Here is a 24951-nt window from a genome sequence, read left to right as displayed (position 1 = left end):
ACGAACGAGGAAAGACCACTCGTCCATCAAGTCTGTTTTATACTGCCCTAGTTAACTCAAGACAGATTAGAACGCTGTAACATGCCTTCCCACACAATCTCCCGGGAGTAATACACACCGGTGAGAGTGCGAGATCCCACCATGACCCCGGCTTCTTTGACATAACAAGGTGGAGATTTTTTAAAAACGCTCATTTTTTTGTTCAAATTTTCCTGCTTTATTTATTGGGAGCGATAACAGTGTCTGCAGTTGCACGATTTTCCTGTTTTCTGCTTTTATACAGAGGAAAATAGCAAATGAAAATGCGAAGAAGAGCAAGATCTAATCCATTGATTTTGGAAATGCATACTTAATTGGATGTTTCCTTCTGATGGCTACATGTTGATTGTATGCTTTCCATTTTTTTTCTTTTGTAACCTGTTGCTCTTCAGTGAAATCTGATCCAAGCTGATGCATATTTTGCAGATCAGGTGCAATAGCATTGTACCACTGACAGAAGAAGGCTAAATACGCTCTCTAGACCCGCTATTTACATTTCTATAACTGGCATAGCATTAACAACAGAAACTAAACAAGTATTCAGCTGTTGTGGGAAAGTGGCTTAAGGAAAACATTTTTTTTTGTTGTAGATGCAAAAACTTGGATGCCAAATTAGTTCGAAACTGAATTCATCTGTCAGGATTTATGTTAAGCACTTAATAGTTCACTAACCATTCGCAGTCAACAAATGTGAATACCTTGCACGGTCTTACAATAAAGTCTAGAACACAGACTCCGATATCTGAGTCGCTTTTAATTATGTCACATGGAAATTATCCCTGTGTTAGAACTGTCCAACCACAGTGATAAATGGCGACTTCTAGAAACGTGATAACTTGGTAATGTTTAATTAATTGGCACTACTAAACCGCTCGCAACTATTGAGATAAGCAGTCCGACGGATTTTTTTTAACACGTGGTTTCTCGATTTTAGAATTTAAATGAAACTTTTTGGTTGTATTTTCCATTAACTGTAAAATAACGTGCGCACTACAGAATTGAACCTATTACAAAGGACATTTTCGAATACAGATAAATCAGATTACAATTGCACATAATTGAAAATAGGGCGCGATGCTAAATCGTTTAGAGTAAGACTGCTAACCTCTGTATACAATGTTTTTTGCTGCTTCACTATAAAATATAAATACATTCAGTTTTCAGATTAGACTGGACTTAATGTTCACAAACCACAGAACAGCCTATTTTTTCGCATCCGACCCCATTCAGAAGGTCAGTCAAAAGTATTAAGGCAATATAGACAGTTAAATAAAGGGGATTGTTTTATAAAAATCTACCAATTTGAGATCTACATAGGACGGCAAATACAACTTTTGTAATAAACGATTCAATCCCAACATCTATTCTTGGAAACTGAATTCTACGGATCATATTTACTGTTATAGCTGTTGTGAACGTATATTACATGTGACCGTTTACTGTGGAATGGCACACGGTCACACATCATAAGTTCTATTAAAATTAAACAGTTAAAAGTTTAGATTTCTACAGGATTAGAAAAAAGCATCAGTCTCTTTTGTTTGCTGTGCAACACTGAATAATAGTAAGGATGATATAAAAATAAGCCTTGCGTTTAGGTAGCGCTTTTTGACCATTTTACTGCATTGTCTGTAGCGTGGTTAACGTTGTAATTCAAGAAATTGGGTCGTGCAAGTTATTTTGTTTGCTGCATACGATGTGGAAAAACGCATAGTATATTAAACACTTCTAAGTAACCAAATAACCAACTCAGATCAGTTTGTAAAGAGCCTTGTTAATTTTATAAAATGTTGCCGTTCATTCTTATTTCCATTCATGATTCCCTGTGTAAAAGTTTCCAGGTAAAATGCAGAATGATCGTACTAATTGAATAATATTCTCGAGGGTTGGAATTTCTAGACTGACATAGCTTCCAGTGGGGGTTAACGAAGATGAAGCTCAGTGAAGCTGCCTCTCCAAAAGGTACACGAAAAACATGTATAATTACTTCTACACCATCAACTCCAATCGTATCCTTAAAATGATGAGGTGTTGCAATAGGAATACATTCCTACACTTGCATGTGAGAAGTGCGCGTGCGCATTCTGCTTGCTCCCCCACCCACTCGCCGGCGGTAATGTTTGTTTAATGGGCCTTGGAACATTTTTTTAAATGCTGGCAGAAGGCAGAACGCGCGAAGAGAGCCCGTTGTCTGCTCGATTCCCTTCCTGGAGGCGCCGTCGCTTTACTGCAAACGTGGGAGAGATGGAGGGGGAGGGAGGGGTGGACAGAACTGATCAATAATTGGATGGGCTGCGTCCTGGATGTGTTAAAACTTGTTGAGCTGATTCGAACAGGAGCTGTCATTACTCGCAAACGCATTTTTGTTTTGTCACGCGGAGGGCGCAAGGAGCTTCAGAGCATCTGCTCGGATTGCTCAGTAACAGCGGGAATCGCACAGTCTTCGGTCCACTTTTCAGATGCATCTGGGCAAGGCTCGGGAAGGTTTAGCGCTGTCAAGAGATTCAAAAGCCTCGATCGTGGACGCCGCGCCACCGTCTGCCCTCTGCAATGTTTGCAATCGCTTCCCGTGACTGGAATGGTTATTTCCCACGTGCTCCTGAACGGCTGGAACGGGAGGGAGGTTGTATTGTGGGAGCTGTAGTCTCCTTTCGCCTTCCCTCTGACTTTGCAGCCTCGTGGGGGTCCAGGGGAGGACAGGGGTGGGGACTGGGCGTTTGTCAATCAACAATGAAGGGTGGGCGAGCGCGCCTGCGCGAATCCCTCCACGGGCCGGTCCAATGGGCTGCGGCCTCCGGCGCTGGTCTCCCGGGCAACCGCTTGGCCGCACGCGCTGGCGCGGGAGGGACGCCCAGATCTCGCGCGAGCGCAGAGAGGGGGCTGGGCCGAGAGTGGGCAGCAGGTGTAAGCGGAGCCTGTGTGTGTCCCAGGCAGCAATAGGGAGGCAGCACTCACTGAGAGAGAGACATACATACACACACACACACACACACACATAGAGCAGGAGTGTGCAACTGGCCTGCAGTTCAACACAGAGCTACTTATATCTCTACATGTTTGCAAGGAGAAGACGAAAAAAAATACGAATGCACACATATATGTAATATGTGCCCACAACTTTTGCGTTCTCTTTAAACACAGTTCCAGCCTCACTTCCTCTCCTCTTTCTAGCATCCCTATGTACAGTGTTCAAAATGATGTCCATGAACAGCAAACAGCCAGCCTTCGGGATGCATCACACCCTACCTGAGCACAAGTACACTTCTCTGCACTCCAGCTCGGAAGCAATAAGGAGAGCCTGTCTACCAGCGCCGCCGGTACGTACCTTTATCTCTCTCTCTCTCCCCCCCTCTCTCTGTTGTGAATATGGACTAAGTTGTGGCTGTAAGGCAACCGTCTGGCAAAATACCGCTTAAATGTTCTTTATCTGCTCGCTCAAGTCCGTCCATGCCTTTTGCAGGATTGCAACTCGTTTCTCAGCGTTCTTGTTGTAGGTTTAAATGTTTGTGAAGTGTTAAAAGTGACTATTCCCTGTTGAGAATTAGCTGTTGATCATGTTTATTTCTTTCTCCCTCTACCCCCCCTCTCTCTCTGTTTGTGACAGCAACTGCAGAGCAACCTCTTCGCCAGCTTAGATGAGACCCTGCTCGCCCGCGCCGAGGCTCTGGCGGCCGTGGATATCGCCGTGTCCCAGGGCAAGAGCCACCCGTTCAAGCCGGATGCCACCTACCACACCATGAACACGGTGCCATGCACGTCTACCTCGAGCGTCGCCCTGCCGCACCCGTCCGCCCTGTCCTCGCACCCCCACGCCCACCACCACCACCATCCCCACCAGCCGCACCAACCGCTCGACCCGGGGGAGCTCATCGACCACCTCAGCTCGTCCTCGCTGACCCTGGCCGGGGCCATGGCAGTGGCCGGAGGAGGGGGAGGAGGAGGAGGAGGAGGGGGGGACGGGGGTGGTGGGGGAGGTGGTGGTGGTGGTGGTGGGGCTGGAGGAGGCGGCGGGGGGGTGGTGTCGACCTCCTCCCACCCCCACGCGGCTCACATGCACGGCCTGGGCCCCCTGAGCCACCACCACCACCATCACCACCACCACCCTCACCCCCACCAGGCGGCCATGGGCATGGCGCCGCACCCTCACGGCCTGGTGGGCCACGGCGTGGCGGGGTCCGGCCTGCCCTCGGTCAACGACGTGGACGCCGACCCGCGGGAGCTGGAGGCGTTCGCCGAGCGCTTCAAGCAGCGGCGGATCAAGCTGGGGGTGACCCAGGCGGACGTGGGCGCGGCCCTGGCCAACCTGAAGATCCCGGGCGTGGGCTCGCTCAGCCAGAGCACCATCTGCCGCTTCGAGTCGCTGACCCTGTCGCACAACAACATGATCGCGCTGAAGCCCATCCTGCAAGCGTGGCTGGAGGAGGCGGAGGGCGCGCACCGCGACAAGATGAACAAGCCCGACATCTTCAACGGCGGCGAGAAGAAGCGCAAGCGGACGTCCATCGCCGCCCCGGAGAAGCGCTCCCTCGAGGCTTACTTCGCCGTCCAGCCTCGGCCCTCCTCCGAAAAGATCGCGGCGATCGCCGAGAAACTGGACCTGAAAAAGAACGTTGTGCGGGTTTGGTTTTGCAATCAAAGACAGAAGCAGAAAAGAATGAAATTTTCCGCCAACCACTAGCTGCAAGAGAAAAGCGGGATCGCCTCCCCCCCCCCCAACACCACCTTTCTTCCTCCACCCCCACCTCCACCTTTTATTCCACCCTCTTCCCCTCACCTCGAACCCCCCGCCGGCAGACTCGATAACAGACAAGTTATTTTTTTCTCTCTCTCTTTGGGGGTGACCGAGGATAGTTGTTCCTCCTCACTTGGCTCCCTCCCGGACTTGGTCACAGTACTTTTTTTGTGTGTGTGTGTGAATCTCACTGTGTAATGGAGCGAGCGGAGGTCTGCAGACGAGCTCCTGACGAGGTCCAAGCGAAGTCATCGGTCTCTGAGGCATCGTGGTGTTTGTGTTATTTTTTTTCTTTCACATTATTGGTGAAGTATGCAAGTCACAGGTAATTCAGACCGCCCGGTTTCTGTGCTGAAATTTCTAGATTTTTTTAAGGGGAAACAAAACAACAAAACTGTAAACGTGCCAGACTGGCCTCTGTCTTGTTAACGGAAACAAAATGCGAAGAAAAGTTGATTGATGTTCAGTCACTTCGGTATAATTTCACTCCAGTGTTCCATTGATGCTGCTGTGCTCCGTTTTCTCGTCCCTTTTTGTCAACAACAACAAAAATCGTTACCTCGACAACTTTCTGTTATTCACCAGCCCATGGAGTCTGTTGCGTTAGGACATTTCGATTCTGACTTTTCAGAAGCCGATTGCTTCAGTTACAAAAAAAAGCTCAGGCACGATCGTCCATTGATTTGGTATGAGTACTTACTACTGGAGAGGGATAACGTTGTGGTTCCCCCCGCCACCCCCACCCCATGTAACATCCTTCCTTCAGTTTATCTGATAGAAGAAGCACAGTCGTGCTTGTGGATATTCTGACTTGATTTGCCGTTTGGGACAGTATTTATGCAGATCGTGGTATATAGCCTCATTATTAATTATTTTGAATTCTTAATAGAAAAAAAAGCAAAATATACAAAAAAAATCACAATTGACATTTTACAGTGATAATCGTTTCCAAAGGTCTGCATGCTGATCAGATCACGGTTTTGTTTTTTTGTCAAATGTAACGGGCGTTAGCTGTCGGCACTCCGTTTTTTGGTAATTGCACTAAAAGTATGTTGCAGAGTTTAGTATATCGTACTGGATGGAAAACATGTTAGCGTATTAAGGTTTACGATCAAAATTCAAGCGATTCTCGCATCTAAAGCTTGATACAGGACTACCAAAAGTTTGCGCATTAAATACTCACACGAAATTATTGATTCTGTTTTGGGTAGGAATATCTCCTTTAGCAGGCATCTAAAATATGTGCGCAGGAGTAAAATAACTGCATGAGCTGAGGATGGAATACCGAATTTGGCGCCTATGAATTTGATACAAAAATGTTATGTCTGCAGCGCAAACATTCTATGCATTTGGAACTGAAATGAGCACTATAGCGTAGCTTGATAGACCTTGTGGATAGTGTGATTTCACTGTTAACTGCCTGTTTTCACTAGACACAACATTATGACCCTGTTTATAACTGTATATAGGTGTTTATTGTAAATAACTTTTTAATTTGCGCACATGTTTACAAACTGCAACCACGTGTGCATCATACGTAAAAGGAAAAAAAGTTTCACTTTAAGTCGAGCCCTGTCCAATGTATATTTGCCAAGCTTTCTCCTGAATTGTGTTTTTTAAAATTTATTTACTTATTTATTTAATTTATTTCTGTAAGCCAAATACAACAGGGAGATATGTCCTAGCACATTTATTAATAAAAAGGGAAACAACTGTCTGTTTAAGAGTGCTTTTTTTTTGTTCTTAGTAAAACTGAGGTTTAAGCAGTTAGATGAAAACCCCCCAGAAGGTTGCGAACGTCGCCGTTATCATGTGAAGGTAGTCTATAAGTTCTCTGTGCATGCTCTAAACCATGAACACACGCGAAAGCATACACCGGATATGTTCACTTCAGAATTTGAACAGTTCGAACTCTTCGTTCTGAGTTTTGAAAGGAACTAATGATTTTAAGAAACAAAACATGCAAAAGGTATTTGCAATTATGCATTTTTTAAAAATAAAGAAGTCTCAAAATTCGGACAATGGTGCTTTATATCTCTCACCAGAAGAACTTATAAGTTAAATATATGTTTTCCCCGAGTCCCCTTGCTTTTACGCCAAAATGTCATTCAACCTCTCTCGTCAGGCGAGCAGTGAGTTGAGGCATGATGAAGTATGTGATGCCACCTACTGCACTACTAGAACAGTTTTCATCCTGAGTTTCAGCTAACAGGTTTTGGGTTAACTTTTGGATCCCTCGATCATATTTTCGCGCTTCTAAAAAATGGAAGCGTTGAAAGATCCCTAACAAAAGATAACACTTTTAAAAATGCAACTACACCTTTGAATGAATAGGAACATGTGCGGGTGGCTTACTTAGCTTCATTGATCTCGTTGGTGTTAGTTGGAACAAACGCAAATATTGAATGCGAAGTACCCGAACTATAAATGTTTTTTCAGCTCTGACAATATAATATCGTTGCGACCATTATTCATGAATAAAATTAGATAATTAGTAAGGACATCCATTGTACATTTACACAAAGATCGCATACTGTTCAAAACCCCAGCTGTGACCCAGGTAAGATTTCACATTCATGTAAAGCATTGAAACAAAATCTAGAGACAATCCAAAAATAAAATACGGGCGGAGGGTTAAGTTGATGGCATGTGAGACTTTCTCTCAGTATAACAAAAAAAAAGACAACATTTACATTATGTTAAATGAAAAAGGAACAGTAATACATTTTCATGAAAATTAGCCTTTGGAACACCAACTGGATTTCAAAATAATACGCTGACACCGGCCCGTATATGTTCTATATTGAATTTTGATATCAATGAGAAGTTAATTTTTTACTGCTACATTCCATCTTTATTTGGCTATAAGGAAATGTGCAGTGTGTACAAACCCGTATTTAAAATACAGCAAATCCTAGAAAATGACGGGTCACGATCCACAAGGAATAACGTGAGAATTGTGGAAATCGTATGTAGCACTTGTTCGGCAATTGGTATCAACTTATATTAAACCATCATAAATGAATAATAGACACTCACTGCCGTGATCCTATTGATTTTTCCTCCTGTCTGATACCCCGGCTAATTTCTCTGCTGCTTCAACAAGATAAACGCGCCAGTACTGCAGAGTTACCCAGGCTCATTCCAGAAACCTTGGGGTTTGCCTGAAGAAATCATTTTCGACATTGCTGTTAAAATAATTCCCTGGAATTCGGTTCCGCCGGTTATATGATCACGTGCACGTGTAGTCTGCTATTAAATTACTTTTAATGCAATAATCGCTTCTGAATTCGAATTAGATGACCCGGGTTATTCTCCTTCGATACAAAGCGTTTTATGATGTATAGAGGCAGTATTGAAGAGTTTGTCATTCGCACAAAGCAGGTCTGTTGGTCTTATGAAAAGAAAGGATTGGATATCATAATTATCCTTAAATAAAATTGCAAGTTTTTTTTTCATTATGCAAGTTACGGATTGTTATTAATTTTATTACTGTAAATTGTGGAAGTATGCAACACGTTAGACCTCGCCACTATTTGATAATCTAAGACATTAATTTCATTTTTTTTGTAATGCACAGCAAAGTAGCAGCCCAAATCAGTCTGACACAGCAACTACTGTCTGCAACACGAACATGCTCCCTTATCGTAATTATTGCCTTTTGCACTGTCAGATCTGAGAGGATTCTCACAAATGTAATTACGAATGCTTTGTAAATAATTCATGTTAAGAGATTCAACAAATTAATAAAGCGAAGGATGACAAGAGGCTAATTAAAACTTTGGTAATTGTTGTCACGACAGCTTTGTTGTATGCCACGCTGCAAAACCCTCTTTGAAAGAAAAATCTGCTTTGATAAGAAAAAATGTCCCAGTAGGCTTTTAAACACTTTGAACTTTATTTAATATACATTTATTTTTTAACTGCATTTAACAAACGATTTATTCCATTTCGCTCCTTCCTATATGACTTTTATTCTTGAATTGTTTTGACGCCAGGAATCACGGAAATACGGAAACTGCACAAATGAAGCGGTTACTTTATCTACTTTCCCCCCATCCAGTATGAAACTTCCTCGCCAAAAAAAAACAATTCAGCGAGACAACCAAACATCACGCCCGGCGCACAGAGCAAATGTAAGAATTTAAAAACAGTTGTTCAACTCTGGCTATTGCTTGGAAGTAAATAGAAATCGAAATACATCAGTTATTTTAAAGTGGCTGGCACGTTCTTTGTTTAGGAAATTTGGTCAATGACACCCAGATCAAAATGTTCGACCATTTCTTGCAGCAATAAACCTCGTACAATTATTGATTTTCAAACAAAAAGACTCGGGTTTTATTGTAATTATAAATGTGTTGCCAGTTTTTGACGGCGATTGAACAAAGAAAAAAAGCAAATGTCCGTCTATTGTGTGAATAATAATGTTAAATGTATATTGCCACGTAAATTTGCAGTATCCATTTGATGACCATTCAAATTCCGAAGCGGCATTGCAATCAACGACAATGCAAAAGCAACACTAGATGGCAGTGTCAGAGGTCAAGGTGGCGAGGACCACCTACAGCCGCACCAAGAATAGTGCAGTACCTGTCGATACCTTTGAAACTTCAACCAGAATGGCAGGGCACGTTCAGACACCCCCTCCCCCCATACTCATTATTTCGAAGCCTTCCGAAATTGTTCTTTCCTAAAGCCTTGTTTTGACCTGGTCTGTTGACCTAATCATATGTCTTCATATGCCGAATGAACCACACTGAACACAAGGTCTCATCATTTCTACTGCTTGCTCAGTCTATGGGAAACTCATTTACACAGGGAATTCTCAGGCAGTCATGTACTGGCAATAAACATTTAATGAAGCTTGAGACCTACGTGGCCCGGACTGTGTCAGAATAATTTAATTGGAACATTAGCATGGATTCTTCCACATGAAACCGGTGATCTCAGATTATGGGAGTTTAAAGGGTGAAAACATACCAAATAAAAACCCCAGCAACGTCGTATATTTTATCGGAACTGACCAGTTCAGTTCCGAACAGCAGTCATATCGGACTCGGAAAGTTAACTCCGTTTCTCTCTCCACAAATGGTGCCAGATCTGCCGCAGCATTTCTGTTTTTATTTCGGACTTGCAGCATCCGCCGTATTTTAGTTTGATCTCTTCTTGGTCACTGCAGCCAAATTGTTGGAATTCTTATTTTAAAATTTCATGAATATTGACATCCCAACTGTTCATTTTTCAATAAATGGATTCAGCCTATGTAGATATGATGCGCGTTTAAAAATGTTAAATGCAGTTAAATGCAACATTAATCGCCTCTGCTGATATAAAAGCAGTATTTTCAAGCAACCACCTGATTTTTTTTTCAGTGCGTTGAGGAAAAAAAGGGGTATAGCTGCAGTCATTGCCCAGAAAAAACCTCTATTTATTTCTATTGCCTGCCAAGACAAAGACATTTTAATGGGGTAAGGATTATTTACTTTATCTTAAATATCTATTATAGATCTTGCCCAGCTGCAAGGCTTGTTTCGTTACCTTCACCCTATTTGGGCACATTATGACCGTAAGATTTTTGACACAATACAGTAATTCAAACGGTTTCAATAAACAGGCAGTTTCATCAAATTTATGTCGGCGACAGAAACGCGGTATACAGATAGCAATATGTAATGAATATAAACGATGTTTAACGGGGTCAAATGTTTATGGGAATATAACAGGCAGCACCGCATTTAAGTTCGCAACTCGAGTTGCATAACGTGTCTTTCCAAACCCCTCTACGTTTCATCTGCTGTGAAATCGTGTGATGGTTCACCAGCCAACTCTCACCACCAGAGAGCAAAACAAAAGCCCGAAAGCCAACAAAGTAACTAAACGACTTATGAAATCGAAAAAATGTCTATCTTCTGCAGATTATGACAATTTCATCCCTTGAGACTGCCTCTTCTACGTTTACTTTTACCTGCGGCCGATCGATAGCGACAGTCTCTGATAATAGCCTAGATAAAAGTTTGCAAAAAACTTTTATCAGTCACTGGAAAATCCAATTGAATTCGGGGTTCCGCGCGACTGCTCATACATTGCACGGAATCATGCTATGTCAGGAAATTACACAGTTCAACAGTGGCTAAGATACTTTTTTTTCAACGACCCTGTAAAAACGTTACTTCGCAAGCTACAGTTTTAAGGGGAAAAAAATTACATAGCCTCCATTATTTCAAACTATCTGCGCGGTCAAAATGTAATGACAATGATATGGTACGAACTTATTTCATTTTCTTGGTCAATAACAAAGCTCGCTAAATTATAATAGCGGTATACGGTCCTCTTCTAATCTCGACATGATGGGCATTTTGGTGAATGGAGAACTTACAGTAAGGCACAACTTGAGTTGGACAGGAAACGGTTGTCTGAATCCAGTTCTTACTTAGATCTCATGACCAGTAAATTGCTGCTTAGCAAATTACATAAAGGCGCATAACTTACCAAATAGCTTTATTTTGGAACATTATTGATAAATATTCTGTAATACAGTGTTAGCGACTTTGCAAGGACCAGCGTTGTTAGAGGGGCGAGTAGATTTGTTTGTGCTGTAAAACCGAGACTATCCTTCAGATCGTTTTTGCTGATGATACACTGAAAATTTAATTTTAAGGAAGAACCAAATAACGTCTTTTTAAGGGTGTCGATTCGCTACAGCCAATTTTCGCAATTTCTGCTTTGTCTTGTTAGGTTGTATTGCAATTTGCGATACCAAAAGTCTTCGCTTAGTTTTAAGTTGATCGGGGTGAACATTACGCTTTTTCTTTGTAGAAACTAACATCACTGGATGTCAAAGACGCTGCTATGACACCAGTAAGGCACACGTAACAAACAGCGGGCGAGTGCAATCTAACATGGCAAAACAATTGCTTCGACTTGTTTAAACGTCTTTAAAGACCATGCTAGATAAATGCAACATTGCAGTCGTTCTGCAGTAACATCTCGAAACGTGGTTGCAGTGTAGTCGGATGCTTATTGACATGCTCGGTTCTTCTTAGATAAATGCACCATAAAATTCCATACTACATAAATTTGTGGAAAACATCAAGAAAACAAGCGTTTTGTAGCAGTGCCTCATTTGAAGTTTAAAATTCTACAAGGGGAGCTTGCGATAGCAGTTCTATTCATCTCTTTGAACCTCTATTTTAAAGTGATTTTTTTATATAAAAGGCATGAGAGCTGGGATCCCTTTAAGTATAAGTCTGTCATTGGCAGTAATGCATTATTGAAAGCCTATCAAACAGCTCTGTGCTCTGACTTTACGAGGCGTACAGAAGATGAAGTCTGACTGTCTGACGGCACAAAAGCCTCTAATATGTTAATCGCCGTAGGGGATGCCTTAGGTACCATTTCAAGCTGCTTCGCACACCATATGTCGGGCCGTTTGCCACATGTATCTATTAATCAAAAGGAAACACGCCAGAACACCAGCCACCCCACCTTTTCTAACCGTGCCAGCACCTCCCAAAACGATCACAGTATCTCAAGGAAAAGTCTGACCTTTTCAAAGAAAATAGAATACCCCTTCTAAGATGACCAGTGACCTTTAGCCTCCCTGTCTCCCGCCCAAATCAAGGTGTGTGACCAACTCAATACTTTCGATTTTCATTTGCACATGGAATTGATCACAAAAGCCCGAAGCTACAATTTTAATAGGATGTTAGTTTCCTTAAGTATTGAATGTTCCTCTCTGCAGTAAATACGAAGTCGTTAGATAATGTTTGGCACTTGACAATAACATAAATAATGGGCATTTAGTAATTCAATTATCTGTATTCTTACACAGATTACATATAAGGAGATATTGTTGTGTCGTCTATTTGGCAAAGTGCTGAATATTGTGAAACACTGTCGAAAAGAGTGGAATTATTTGTTACGAAATTGTAAAGAGCAAATCGGAAGCATTTCTCTAATTCAGACACTCATTTTAAATTCAGAATCCGAATCACGATAATATGTTTACTGCGTCATTGGACGAATGTATAGCTGCACCCAAGAGAAACTGAAATACGATTTTGTAAAGTGCCCCTGGGAGTAACTTCTGGTCAACGTGACCAAACCGACAGAGAAATTCAGCGCCACTCACGTGTTTCGAAAGATCTGAATTATAAAGCGGTGTTGAAGTTGTTGTTGGGTCGGCCAAGAGTGACCTGTACTTTTATCCGAGTAAAAATTGTCTCATCAAACCCATTTTAACCCTCTCCCAAACAGAGGTCCGCAACGTTTACAACTAATTATAAAATGAATTCAGGCTAATTTTGCAAATTGCTAAAAGAGACTTATCCAGACCAGTGGTCACGTACGACCCATGCAAATGGCGACAATGATATCGCGGCCAAATGTGAAAACAAAACAGCGCCATCTTTCAGATTGTAAGATGTCCAGCAATATCAATGAAATTATCCTGAAACTTGACGTGGGATTAGTGTGGACAACTTCTGGTGTGTCTTACGACAGGCAAATTAGCAAAGGCGGCAATGGTAAAGAACAGGAGCTATTTCCCCGCTGTGTCCCGAATCCTAGCATTATTACATATTTGGTGATTCTTGGCTGAAATGTTAATATAAAGGCCTCTGAAGTGATTATAAAGTTTATGATTAAAACAAAAATACTATTGCGCGTCACATGGAGTTTGCGAAACCAATGCAAAGCAAAAGCAGATAGAGTCTAACAATACAGTTTCGACTTGTTTCTTTAGTCTATTGGGTCGAGTATGAGTGAAATGCCTTAAAATAAACACACACTCACGCTTCAAGTTCCCCGAGTGGAAAGAACGAGGTGCAAACTGACTGCCAACAAGAGACAGTGCATCCTTGTCTAATTTTCATGCACACAAGCATGCAGATTTTTTTTTGTTCAGTAAGAAAAAGCCCATATATCTGTCGATTTAGGTTTCTAAGGAATCGTAACTTAATTCCTTTAGGCTATTCATCAGCGCAGTAATTAAACTACCAAATGGATGTAAATAAAGTGAAATTGGTTTCATGACAGATGAGACGAAGAGGCCTTTTGACATCAGCAGGGCAGGACAATAATTATTTCTGCATGAGGCTATATAGAGAACGCCAGCTGGATTTATTAGGTGTTACATATTATTTGCTACCAGCACATCGGACAGGAATGAGCACGATTCAGCTGTCAGGTTTTTTTTTGCATTTAGCAATCTGAAAGTACAGATGAAATATTTTCTTGGAAAGATTGTATGGTAACGGGGCCAAACAGGGGAGAAATTTCAGCATCACGGCCAGTGCCACGCTTTTCACTGAAAACAAACAGCTCCCAGCCAAAAACGAACTGTGTAGCACAGTTCCTGGAGTCGGATCAGCTGTTCAAAAATGGAGCGTTCGGGGAAAAGGGGCAAGCAGAATTTTGCAAATAAAGGTAACAGTGGGTTTCATAGCCACTTGTCTTCAAGCACTATGCTCCAGTCGAGTTGAGTCAACATTTCATAAAAGAAAAGATGATTTGGTAAATAAACTCACAAATTAAGCCACATGGCAACAACTTGGAGCCAGGCAAACAATTGGATAGTGAGGAGAAAGTGACCTTACTAAAGGATTATCTTAGAAATCTTGATTGTCTAACAACCAATACCACAACCATTAAAAACAGCATCGAGATTTTTAGTCATTGGATACCTCCAATTAATTAATGACCTGAAAGTTGTCAAATACTCTTTTACATACTATAGCCTCGTATCTGAGACACTGGTATCAATAGCAACCCTAGGAGGGGTAGCTGCGCGGTTCGGTGGAGGAATTATCAAGCGAAAAGTGTCAGAGCAGATCCCTAGAAATCTGTATTCATTTCAAAATCCTATTTGTTGAGTAATCTCAGCCATCATCACTAAATCTCGGGGCACTGATGTAGTTCGAGTTGTTGTTGACTTAACGTAAAAATTCAATCACTGGGGTTTTTGCATCAGCCGGGCTACTTATTTGTCTAATAAATCCGTCATTTTGTAAGAAAAATATTTGAGCAGCCGTACTTGACCTCTTGGTACCCAGAAGTCACATTTATTCCAGCAGGTTTGCAAATGTAGAATCCAGATGATCATTTATCGCCTGTAGGTGCTTGGAGATATTGTGAAAACGGACTCGAAACAGCTGCCAGGAGCTTGTCTTTTCAGGAGGTCTGACTTGCCCCTGTAGACATTGTACAATCAACAGCAGCCGTAAAGAGTCACACACACAATGCATATAATACAGCTAACACCATAAATATAACATGTTCAAACACAAGTCTGCATGTGCCCACGCAGTGCATGCTTTTGGGCATACAGCGACATACAGAAAACATGCACAGGCGCAAGCTCATAAAACTTGCATAGAAAAAGGTACTAAACATGCAAAGTAATAAACACATAATGCGTACATACACAGACGCAAACAGTATAAATTCAATGTATACACCAAGAGACGTTTAAATGTGCAGACACATAGCACAAATACAACTTACAATCTTTGCCTGGGCAAAACATATGGAACTGACATAACTGAATAAGCACATATATATAGATGGAACACAGAACTCGTGAACAGACAGGTATGTACCGCACAGAAAGACAGCGTTAAACATTCACCTTTCAACACACGCAGGCACACACCCAAGCAATGAACCTCTCACTTCTCTTAATATTTGAGCAGTAAGCAGGCTTCAGAAGACTTAGTCCATTGCATTAGTAGCACAGTCTGCTGATGTACAAGTTAAACTAAAGGACAAGACTGTTTACGGAAAAGCCGTTCCAACATGTGTTGCAAACACGTGTCAAAGTCGAGGTCAACAACAATCGCTCCCTAGTTTTAGAGATCAGTTGCCGATTACACTTTACTCTTAAAATTAATTAACATTGCTTCATTTTCGATTCATGTAAACGATGTCATTTTATAGATGACTGGCATTTCACCCACTCCCCACCCTTCAACATTTTCTGTGACTAGAACAAAGAAAGCCAGAAGTAAGAATTTTTAATGCGCAGGATAGATAGAAGGTCGATTATTAACCTTTATGATTTAAAAGCACACGTTGCATTAATAAAACACAAAATAGTTTATATAAACGTCATTATTAAGTTGACAACCACGAACATTTAGAGACGATGCAAATACTTCAAAGACTGAAAGATATACTAGTTCCAAGGACTGCGGTCGATTGTATAATTTGATGGTTTACATCAAAGAAACATCAAAAAGGTTTCGACTCAAGACCTACCAGCAGCTGGTTGGACGATATAGGTCAACGTTATATCAGGGATGCGCCACTTATATCTTTTTCAAATAGCTAAAACTTCTCAAAAACTTTTCTTTGGTAATCCCGAAAGCTAGCCACAGAAATTCAGATGGAATACAACACAACAGGTTGCTTATAAAAGTGAAATATTATTTCAGACTCTTGTTCATAACATAATTTTGGGTACAGTACATTTTTCTGTTTGTTCTTATCATTCACTGTAGGTTTTAAGATTGTAAAGCACACTTTGTTACAATTTAACCGAAAAAAAAGACCTGATTAGAAACCGCGCAGTAACCAGCGAAATGTGTCGACAGACAGAAGAATCCGTCCATCATTCATCAGGATTCTTAACTTTGTAAATGCAGAAAGGAGCATTTCCTGAAAGTTGAGAAAGACAAATCACACTTGGCAAGCTGTTGTTAGGGTGTTTTCCGATAACCCACTGCATCATGGTACAGGTGGATACTCACTGTGAAAAAAGAGTATCTAAGTTACAGCCAGACTTGTGTTGGTGATCTTAAGGAACAGAAAGATTTTGCAGACCATACCATGACAAATGATATGGTACATACTGGGAATTTTGCGTTCACTTCAATTGATGTGGATCTCACACCTCCCAACTTCCCACGTGGTGCACATGTGCAATAATTTGTAACAAGGTTTCCCACTTGTTTCGTGCTGTGGCTGTCAATTTTGGGAAAACTTCGCTTATAAACACAACTGGAATTGATTGAAGGGTATTTCATCCATGGCAATTTCTTGATTTCTTACTTTTCATCATTCTGCGTATAATATCCTATGCATGACCCTTCAGGAATTTAACTTCTAATGTTCACTTTTCTAACATTTCTCTGTTAGTATGGTCTTTAGGCAACTATTTTAAAATCTTTCTACATGTGTATGACTGTCCTTACGGTGTTCTCATATTACTCTTATGTTTTCTTTCAGTTCTTCTTGAAAAAGAACTACAAGAGGTCAGAAGCTGTTGTTCAATCAAAATGTTTGCATCACATTGACTCATTCATTAACAATTTGTTACATTAATTTCAGATTTGGGAGCATTATTTAAATATGCTATAAATTATGTATTAAGGAGTTTCATTAGAATGCATAGAAAATGGTTGGCAAATAAACTACAATCTTCATTAAGACAGATTCCTTCAAAACTGTAAAATTACTGAAGAAAACTCTAGACCAGCAAACTTTCTAACATTTATCTTTTATATTTTTCAAGACTGTTGAACCTGCATGTACAGTGTGACACTGATGAATAATCAATTCGCATCTTGATTTGCGAAGCACAAACTAATGAAACAGAAGCAGTAGTCTAAACAGGACATTGATTCATTTCCACTCTATTCTGAATGCTGTTCTGGACACTTTAATAGAAGAACAAAATCACAATAGTTGACATACATCTTATAACCAGTCCAAGAGACAGTAAATGTAAAGTTTGTTACACTACAGAAAATAAAATGAAGATGGTAAAGTTATTAAAATACTCAAGACTTTCAGGGGAATCAGCTATTTGAATCTATGAAGTTGTCATAACTTAGAGACTGACCAACAGAATACGTCGGATGAAGTTCAGAAGAGGGAAGAGATTGGATACAGACCTTTCACGCTCAGAGTGGTAAATATGTAGAACATCAGTCATTTTAATGGGCATTGTATAGACATTTAATGACAAAATCAGTTACAGGACATAGGCAATGATTTTTGAGTTCTGCATTATTGGCATAAGTGACCAAATGAGCTGAAATAATTACCTTTCTGCTCTTGTTCACATTATTATGTTATCAAAGTTGTTCATGAACTGTTTGAAAGCATTAAGAGTTTGTTATTACTGCTACTGTGTAAATGTATTAACCGCCATCTATACACTCATAGTACAAAGAATAGATTTTCCTTTATTGTTGGAGCATGCCATCATTTTACTCTTAGGATTATATATTGGCTTCATTATCACTCTAAAGATCATTCTACTGTGGACAAGTGTGGAAAATCCACAGAGACATCCTATAGTAAAATCAGTTTTGTAAAATTTATAAATTCTTTTGAAAGTAAAATGGTTGTTTTAAAATTATTATAAAAGGACATGTAGATCAAGCAAGAATATGCATTAGACCTGATGTATCAGGTGAAAATAAATATTCTTAGAGACTTGGTGGATCATATAACTTGTTTTTATGCCATAGTATTCTATTGCATTGTACAAATTATTTGGATTGAATAAAATTGAATAAAGGACATTAGGACAATGCGAATGGTAGTGACCAATATATACACCTGTAGTACAGGACAAACAGGCAATGAAATGGCATAAGGAAAACTTAATTGATGACTATCATAAAGTCAGTAAGATAAAGTACTGATACACAATCATGTAGTTCATAGTGCTGATGTTGATTATTGTTGTGTGATTTTAAATAAGAAAGACTGGATCTTTCAGAATGTTGTAGGATTTTTAACCTTGAAGTTCCATCACACTTCTTAAAGAATTATGTCTGTAGACCATTGAAATATCCTTGAGATAACAATGGGCCAGAATATGTCAAATATGATAGATATCTGGAGTTCATGATTGGTCTTAGAATGCACAAAATCTCTACATCCCATTTCTGAGAATAAAAACAATAAGTAGGCCATCGACTCTATCGTAAGAATGATCACTCACCAAATCCTGAGGAGATAAAGGTAAGAGAAAACATTGGCACACCAGATAGTTCCATATAAGGGAAGAACCCTGAAATCCTGAAAATAATATAGAATTTAAAAATAAATGTTTGATACCTATAAACAAGGAATGAGAGTAGAATCTATGGCATCTCTAGGCTGGTGAAGAATTTGAGCTATATTGTCCAGGAAATTGACTTTTCAAGGAAAATGGTGTAGATAGGTGTTGGAAGTGCTCCCATAATGGTATATGGGCCCACCGGCCTCATGTTAACTTGACTTACCAACATTGGTTGTACCAAGTTCCATTGGTGTCAAAACTGGATGGTATAAGTGGGCATAATCCAACAATAATTGTGAGGATTGCCAGGTCTTTCTTTGATTTGAACTTTGGTTATAGCTCATTTAATTAAAAGAAATAAGTAAATGGATCACTCTTCCAATTTTGACTATTAGATAGATAATTACTGAAAATGTTTAATGATCCTATTATCAAGAACTGAACACCCTCCTATATTGAAATAGCTAAGAGCAGAATTGTCACTGTTATTCATGAAATTATATACGCTGAAATTAGACATTTTGAAATTGTTGTTTGCTACAATTTCATTAGCAAGCCATAAATTATAAAGTAAAATAGTAATTCACTCTACTAATTTGAACTGAGGAAAATAAGACCCTCAGTAATTGAGCCATTATTAAAACAATGCATTTTGCTCATGAAAACACTTTGCGACTGTAAAGACAACATGTTTTTATTATGCATCAAGTTTCTGGGAAGATAAAAGAGCTATATTTAAAGGCTAAGGAATAAAATTAGTGCGTGAAACAAATGTTTCTCATTATAGCATTATATGACCACAGTTTAATGATGAAGTACAATATGGTGTAAGTAGAAGGCTTCTGTTTTGAAGTACCAGTTGTTTATTAAGCACTTCAGATTGTTTGTTCAGCTTCATTCACGTATAATGCAGAATTAATGAGTGTATATTAATTGAACACAGATGCAAGATAGTGTACCCCAGATTTGAAAATAATGCCTGAAATTTATATACAGGTACATCCTATTATACTTGAACATTTTTTGAAATGCTTTGCCTAAGAAGACTTATTTTGAAGTCCTGTGCAAAGAAGTATGACAGTCACATGCACAGTTCAATATTCTGCAACTGCACTTGATTACCTCTGATTTTGTTTTGGTGACATTGTTTGAAAAAGGTTTCTTGGCAGGGTAAAGCAAAAATCTCCCTGTTCTTTTCCAAATAGTGCCATAAAATTTCGAACAAATGCTTAAAAATGGTTATAGGGAAATGAGTTTTATTTAATCCTTCATCCAAAGCTTACTTCAATTCCAACATATTACATTAAAATGTCAGTTAAAATAATGTGCATAAATTATTGTTATTTATGATTGAGAATGGAACTTGAGATAATGGAGCAAAGAAGACTGGAAGTGTGTTTTCTTTCAAATAGATACTAAAATTCATTACATAATGAACTTTATTGCTGAAGATTATATTAGTTGTCTGTGCATTTATGGCTTGTGACATACATTATCAGGGAGCTTATATAAGTGAATAACCATTCTTAACTGCCATGAAAACAATTGGTATTTGAATAAGTCAATACAACAACCTAAATAGCTCAAGCTGTAGGTATTATTAAATCATTAGTCATAAATGAAACATTTATAGTCAATATTAAATTGCATCTTCATATTGACATTTTCAGCAAAGCAGCCTTTGAACATACAGTGAAAAGGGTGATCTCATGATGAAGACTACTGTCTTTCATTATCACTGCCATATTGCCAGAGGATATCTACTTTCCAACCTGGTAATCAATGCATCAATTAGCATAACTATTTGGATTGTCATCTATATTAGACCTAATTAGACCATAATTATATTCTCATTTTTAAAATACTTCATCATTGGACACAGATACAATTCATGCCAAAGTGAAACACTATTATATTTTGCATGTATGAATGTGGTTTCACTCTTCTGTAATGTAGAATAAATGAATACAATAAGTATAAAACTTCAGATTGATCTTTGTTCCTATTACACTCCTTTAAGAGCAGAGGTATCTCTGCCATTTCAGTTTTATTTTAAAAAATCAAGCTGTTTTGTCAGGGCAAATGTAGATTCAAACTCAATACAGCAACAGAGGCATACTACTGAGAATATCGTGTTCAGTTTTTTTAAAGTCTTTGAACTCTAATTAAGCCATCATAGTAAAAGCATTTAAAGCAACAGGATGTGATAATTGCTGCAGACATTAATAATTTACCCCTCGATTCATTGTTTTATGGGACACAAATGAACTAAAATGGAACTGTTTGTATTGCTGCTTTACTTGCTTGTGGATCATCAATTTATTGACAACTTTTACAAGCTTTGAAATCAGAGTGTATTCTTCTAAAATATTTTAACAGAAGCAGGGTAAGATAGTGTAAATTGCTGGTCATATGCTTTAGAGGATGCTTAAGATTCACTGTTTATATGGGAAGTATTTCCTGTGGTAAGAAAATTTCTTCCTTTTTCTTGCTTATTAGGAACACTAGTGAGCCAGCTGTTATGAATAATTTGGCAAGATGTAATGCACAGTCTTGTTTTCTCAGCATTTTCAATAACTTGAAAAGTTCAATTTGCTGAAATGTTCCAATGAGATTTTACCACATAATATATTGCGGTACAGCACAACAGTTAGCTAAAGTATAACATATACCTATAAAAGAGATACATGGTTCTAATTTGATAGGGTTGAAATCCAGATAAACTGTTTTGAAATGTAGATCAGAGCATTTTGTTGCCCATAATAACTTTGAAAATGATTCTTTAATTCTAATCTCCCAGTCTATCCTGGCAACATTTGGAAGTTTCTTTCTGATTTTGATATGTTTTGAGAATTACAACTCATGATGCATGACTTCACCCCCCTCCACCCCCACCCCCACAACCCCCCCCCCCCAACACACACACAAATTGCTGGCTGATTTGTGTCTTAATATTGGTATATATATATTGAGCTCACTATAATGTTTACAAAAAAAGGCCTTTCCAAAAACCTTAGTAGTCAGTATTAATTTAAATGTTTTTTTCCTTTTCTATGTTATAATGATTTCTCTGTGAGAATCAAGATTTGCATTATTAACACTGCTCACTTTATTTTCTCTTGCGATCACTGACTCTTTACTGGTGTAAAGTTTAAAGGGTGCCAGTCACACTCTGATACCTCCATAGGTGATCTTTACTCTTGGGAAGTATTTACCATGTGGTCAGACAGACGTTCAACAAAAGTCACTAGATAACAGTCAGGATTACAAATGTTGACTTTGCTTTTCCCAACCTACGGCTCTTCTCCCTTCCCATATACTGCCAGCAGAAACCAGGGATGGAATTAGGATATCCCCACAGTGTTGAATCAACTTATTCTTTGCATAAACTCTGGAAGGCTCCTTAAATTATTTTTTAATGTCTAGACTTGTCCACGTTCTCAGAAAAAGGTATCAGTTGTCCTACTTGCACATGCAATAATATTCAAATATATTACTTGGTACTTAGTACAAAAGATCATGTTCCCCTGAAGTGCCCTCCTGTTTTTTGTGCATTGCATAATTGAGGTACCAATTTTAATAAGTTTAGTAAGTTTGTGATCACTACATTAGTAATATTAAATGACCATAATATAAATTTTCTTCATTAAGGTATATAGGGTATACATTTTATACCAGGTTTATGTATGCCAGTTAATTTGCAGGTTTTTTTCTGCAATTACAGAGAAAGTTTAAAGAGACCTGGTCGCATTTGAAATTGGGTCACATGTAAATAATGCACTCTTTGCGCTTCAACAGAGTTGTGATTGAGGGCATCTGGCGCAGCTTGAAACTGGTTTGAAAGTGGAAACTTGCTGCATATATTTCCATTACCGTGATCATGTGCCTATAATGCACTTCTTTGCTGGTACAAAACCAGCCTTGCACAAAATACATTGGTTCAGAATCCACCGATTTCTTCAGCTAATCTGTCAGTTTTAATGAGATGAAATGGTTTGAGGAATTAGCATGACTTGCACACATAGATAGGCAAGAAATGATACTTTTGCTAATTCTAAGGAATAGAAGAAATTATTTCGGTGGAGAACAGTTACAGATTTATTTGTGGGCGCTGAAATATCACATATCAATGTTGCAATTTTCAGATTTGTACAGTATTTAATATTGTAAATTAAAGTTCAGCCTTTATGCTGAATTAGTCAGTAGTTTATGGGCTATTTCTTTTGATAGCATCTCATGAAGAAATTCTTATGCTGTCTCCAGAATATTCCATGATTGGGAGTGGTGGAAATGGGGTGGGGGGGTCACTGCAGCTGGTATTTTTACCTTAACATAATGGGTCTAACATTTCCATGACATCATTGGGGAATCTGTATGGAATTCGAAGGATAATGAGGATGGTCATTCAGAATCAACAGTAAATATTTAATGAGGATTCACAGAAGAGAGAAAAGAAGGTGGTCAGAAAGGTGACACTCTTTCTCTTTCTCAGCTGTGTGAAATCTTGGTTCATAATATATACTGTTAGCTTAGTATCAGGTTCAAAAAAACATTTTTGCACTAATGAGCCTGCTTGAGAATTTTTTTTGTGTGGTTGGCTGATTCCTTTTTGAACATTTAATGAATGTTGTTGATGTAATAAATCTTAGTGCTGGGAATGATGCAGCACTCAAGAACTACCTTAGTGGTTTAATAATTAAACTGAATCAACACTTCAAAGCAATAGGATAGCTAAATAAATATAGATGTTACCACTTTTATAATGGTATTATATTTATTACATTTTACTTCACAGAAGTAAATAGAACATACTTAAAAATTGTTTTTTTTTCACCATGTTGACACCTTATTTAACATATTACATTATTGTAGGTCATAATATTTGAATTAATGTACATGAGCATAGGATTAAAGTAACCACATGATATCAGCATCAATCAGGATTCCTATATTAAAGGGGAAACAGAATTGACTTATCAAAAGACTGACTACTCAATGTAGTGAACTATTTCACTGCAGGCACAAGTCTTGAACCTTGTGTGGCATTTTCAGACTTCGAAATATTTCGGTTTCATTAATAGTGAAGCATGCTTTATCCTTCCTTCATTTAAAAAATAGTTTACACTCTCAGTTTTCCCTGTTCTTGCTTTGTTTTGAAATGGTGGTCATCAGTGATTATGGTAAGTGTGGAAACAAAACAAATGCAAATTTCTGTATTATTGATATATCTGTTTTCCCACAAAAAATATAGATTTGATATTTATCGAGAATTGATACTTTTCTTCCTTATCTGATGACATTGTAAAGACATGAGAAAAATAAAATAACCTTGCAGTTGCAATCTTATTGTTAGGTATAGTACCTCCATGCAGCTTATTTTCATTATGCAGTAAATCTGGCTTGAGCTTTAGTGTACAACACAATACGCTTTAGCCCTCTAATTATCATTTCCAATTTGCTTGCTCCATTTTTGTGTATAACACCAGTAAACAAATGCCACCACCATCCTGAAAAGGTTATCCAAGAACATCAGCACTCAAGGTGGTTGACAGTGTTTCAGTCTCTCAAGTGAGAAGAGACTAAATAAACATAATCAAAATTCTTACCTATACCTATTACTTCACTCATTGTGTTTCATTTATAGCCAATCTTATATAATATTCATAACTAAAATCAATATAGTGGAAAACAACCAGATACTGCAAAAAAAAATGTTAATGCTATTTCAACATGTCTTTTTCTCACAGTGTGCACGAATCAGAGACTTGCAATTAAAGTGACTGCTATGATCTAAAAGCTCCAAGAATTGTTTCCCTCAATGAAAGGTCGTTTCATGGAAAGCCATGTGGAGAGTGACAGCAACATGAAGTGGAATTACACAGATTGAATAAAAGTTCAATTCAAAGCTATTGCAAAGTAAAGCACATTTGTCTAACAAGAGGTTTAACCTTTTTACTATCTGCATTTTTTATGACTAGCATAGTAGCTGCATTGGATATATTTAAGTAGCAGGTAGCAATATTCAGTGTCTGATATATTTCACCTAGTTGTTGTATACTGCCCATGATGTGCAATAGTAACTGGTATATGAAGGTGTGCAGTCTGTTTATTTAAATTTGATGTGATTGGTCATAGCTTACATTAAACCAATAATAGACATTTCACC

General features: G+C 38.8%; 1 protein-coding gene across 5 annotated transcripts; it reads left to right on the top strand.

Annotated features, from left to right (window-relative positions):
• Positions 1 to 2111: 2111 nt before the first annotated feature.
• Positions 2112 to 24704, top strand: pou4f1 (POU class 4 homeobox 1). Of its 5 annotated transcripts, none has more exons than XR_006311875.1 (7): positions 2112 to 2662; positions 3211 to 3356; positions 3644 to 6589; positions 8770 to 8907; positions 10144 to 10239; positions 16997 to 17681; positions 24533 to 24704. XR_006311875.1 is itself a non-coding variant. In XM_043691435.1 (3 exons), exons 1-3 carry the CDS (start codon positions 2590 to 2592, stop codon positions 4715 to 4717), a joined length of 1293 nt encoding a protein of 430 aa, XP_043547370.1. In that variant the 5' UTR covers positions 2112 to 2589; the 3' UTR covers positions 4718 to 6885. The 5 variants fall into 5 exon arrangements, 1 of the variants encoding a protein (XP_043547370.1); XR_006311874.1 differs by lacking the exon at positions 24533 to 24704 and having other exon boundaries at positions 16997 to 17022; positions 17283 to 18324; XR_006311876.1 differs by lacking the exon at positions 24533 to 24704 and having other exon boundaries at positions 3644 to 5096; positions 16997 to 18324.
• Positions 24705 to 24951: the final 247 nt, after the last annotated feature.

This window comes from Chiloscyllium plagiosum, chromosome 6, assembly GCF_004010195.1.
Source record: "Chiloscyllium plagiosum isolate BGI_BamShark_2017 chromosome 6, ASM401019v2, whole genome shotgun sequence".
In the NCBI taxonomy this organism is placed as follows: domain Eukaryota; kingdom Metazoa; phylum Chordata; class Chondrichthyes; order Orectolobiformes; family Hemiscylliidae; genus Chiloscyllium; species Chiloscyllium plagiosum.
The sequence above is the reverse complement of the archived record's forward strand: the minus strand, read 5'-3'. Positions and strand labels throughout refer to the sequence as shown.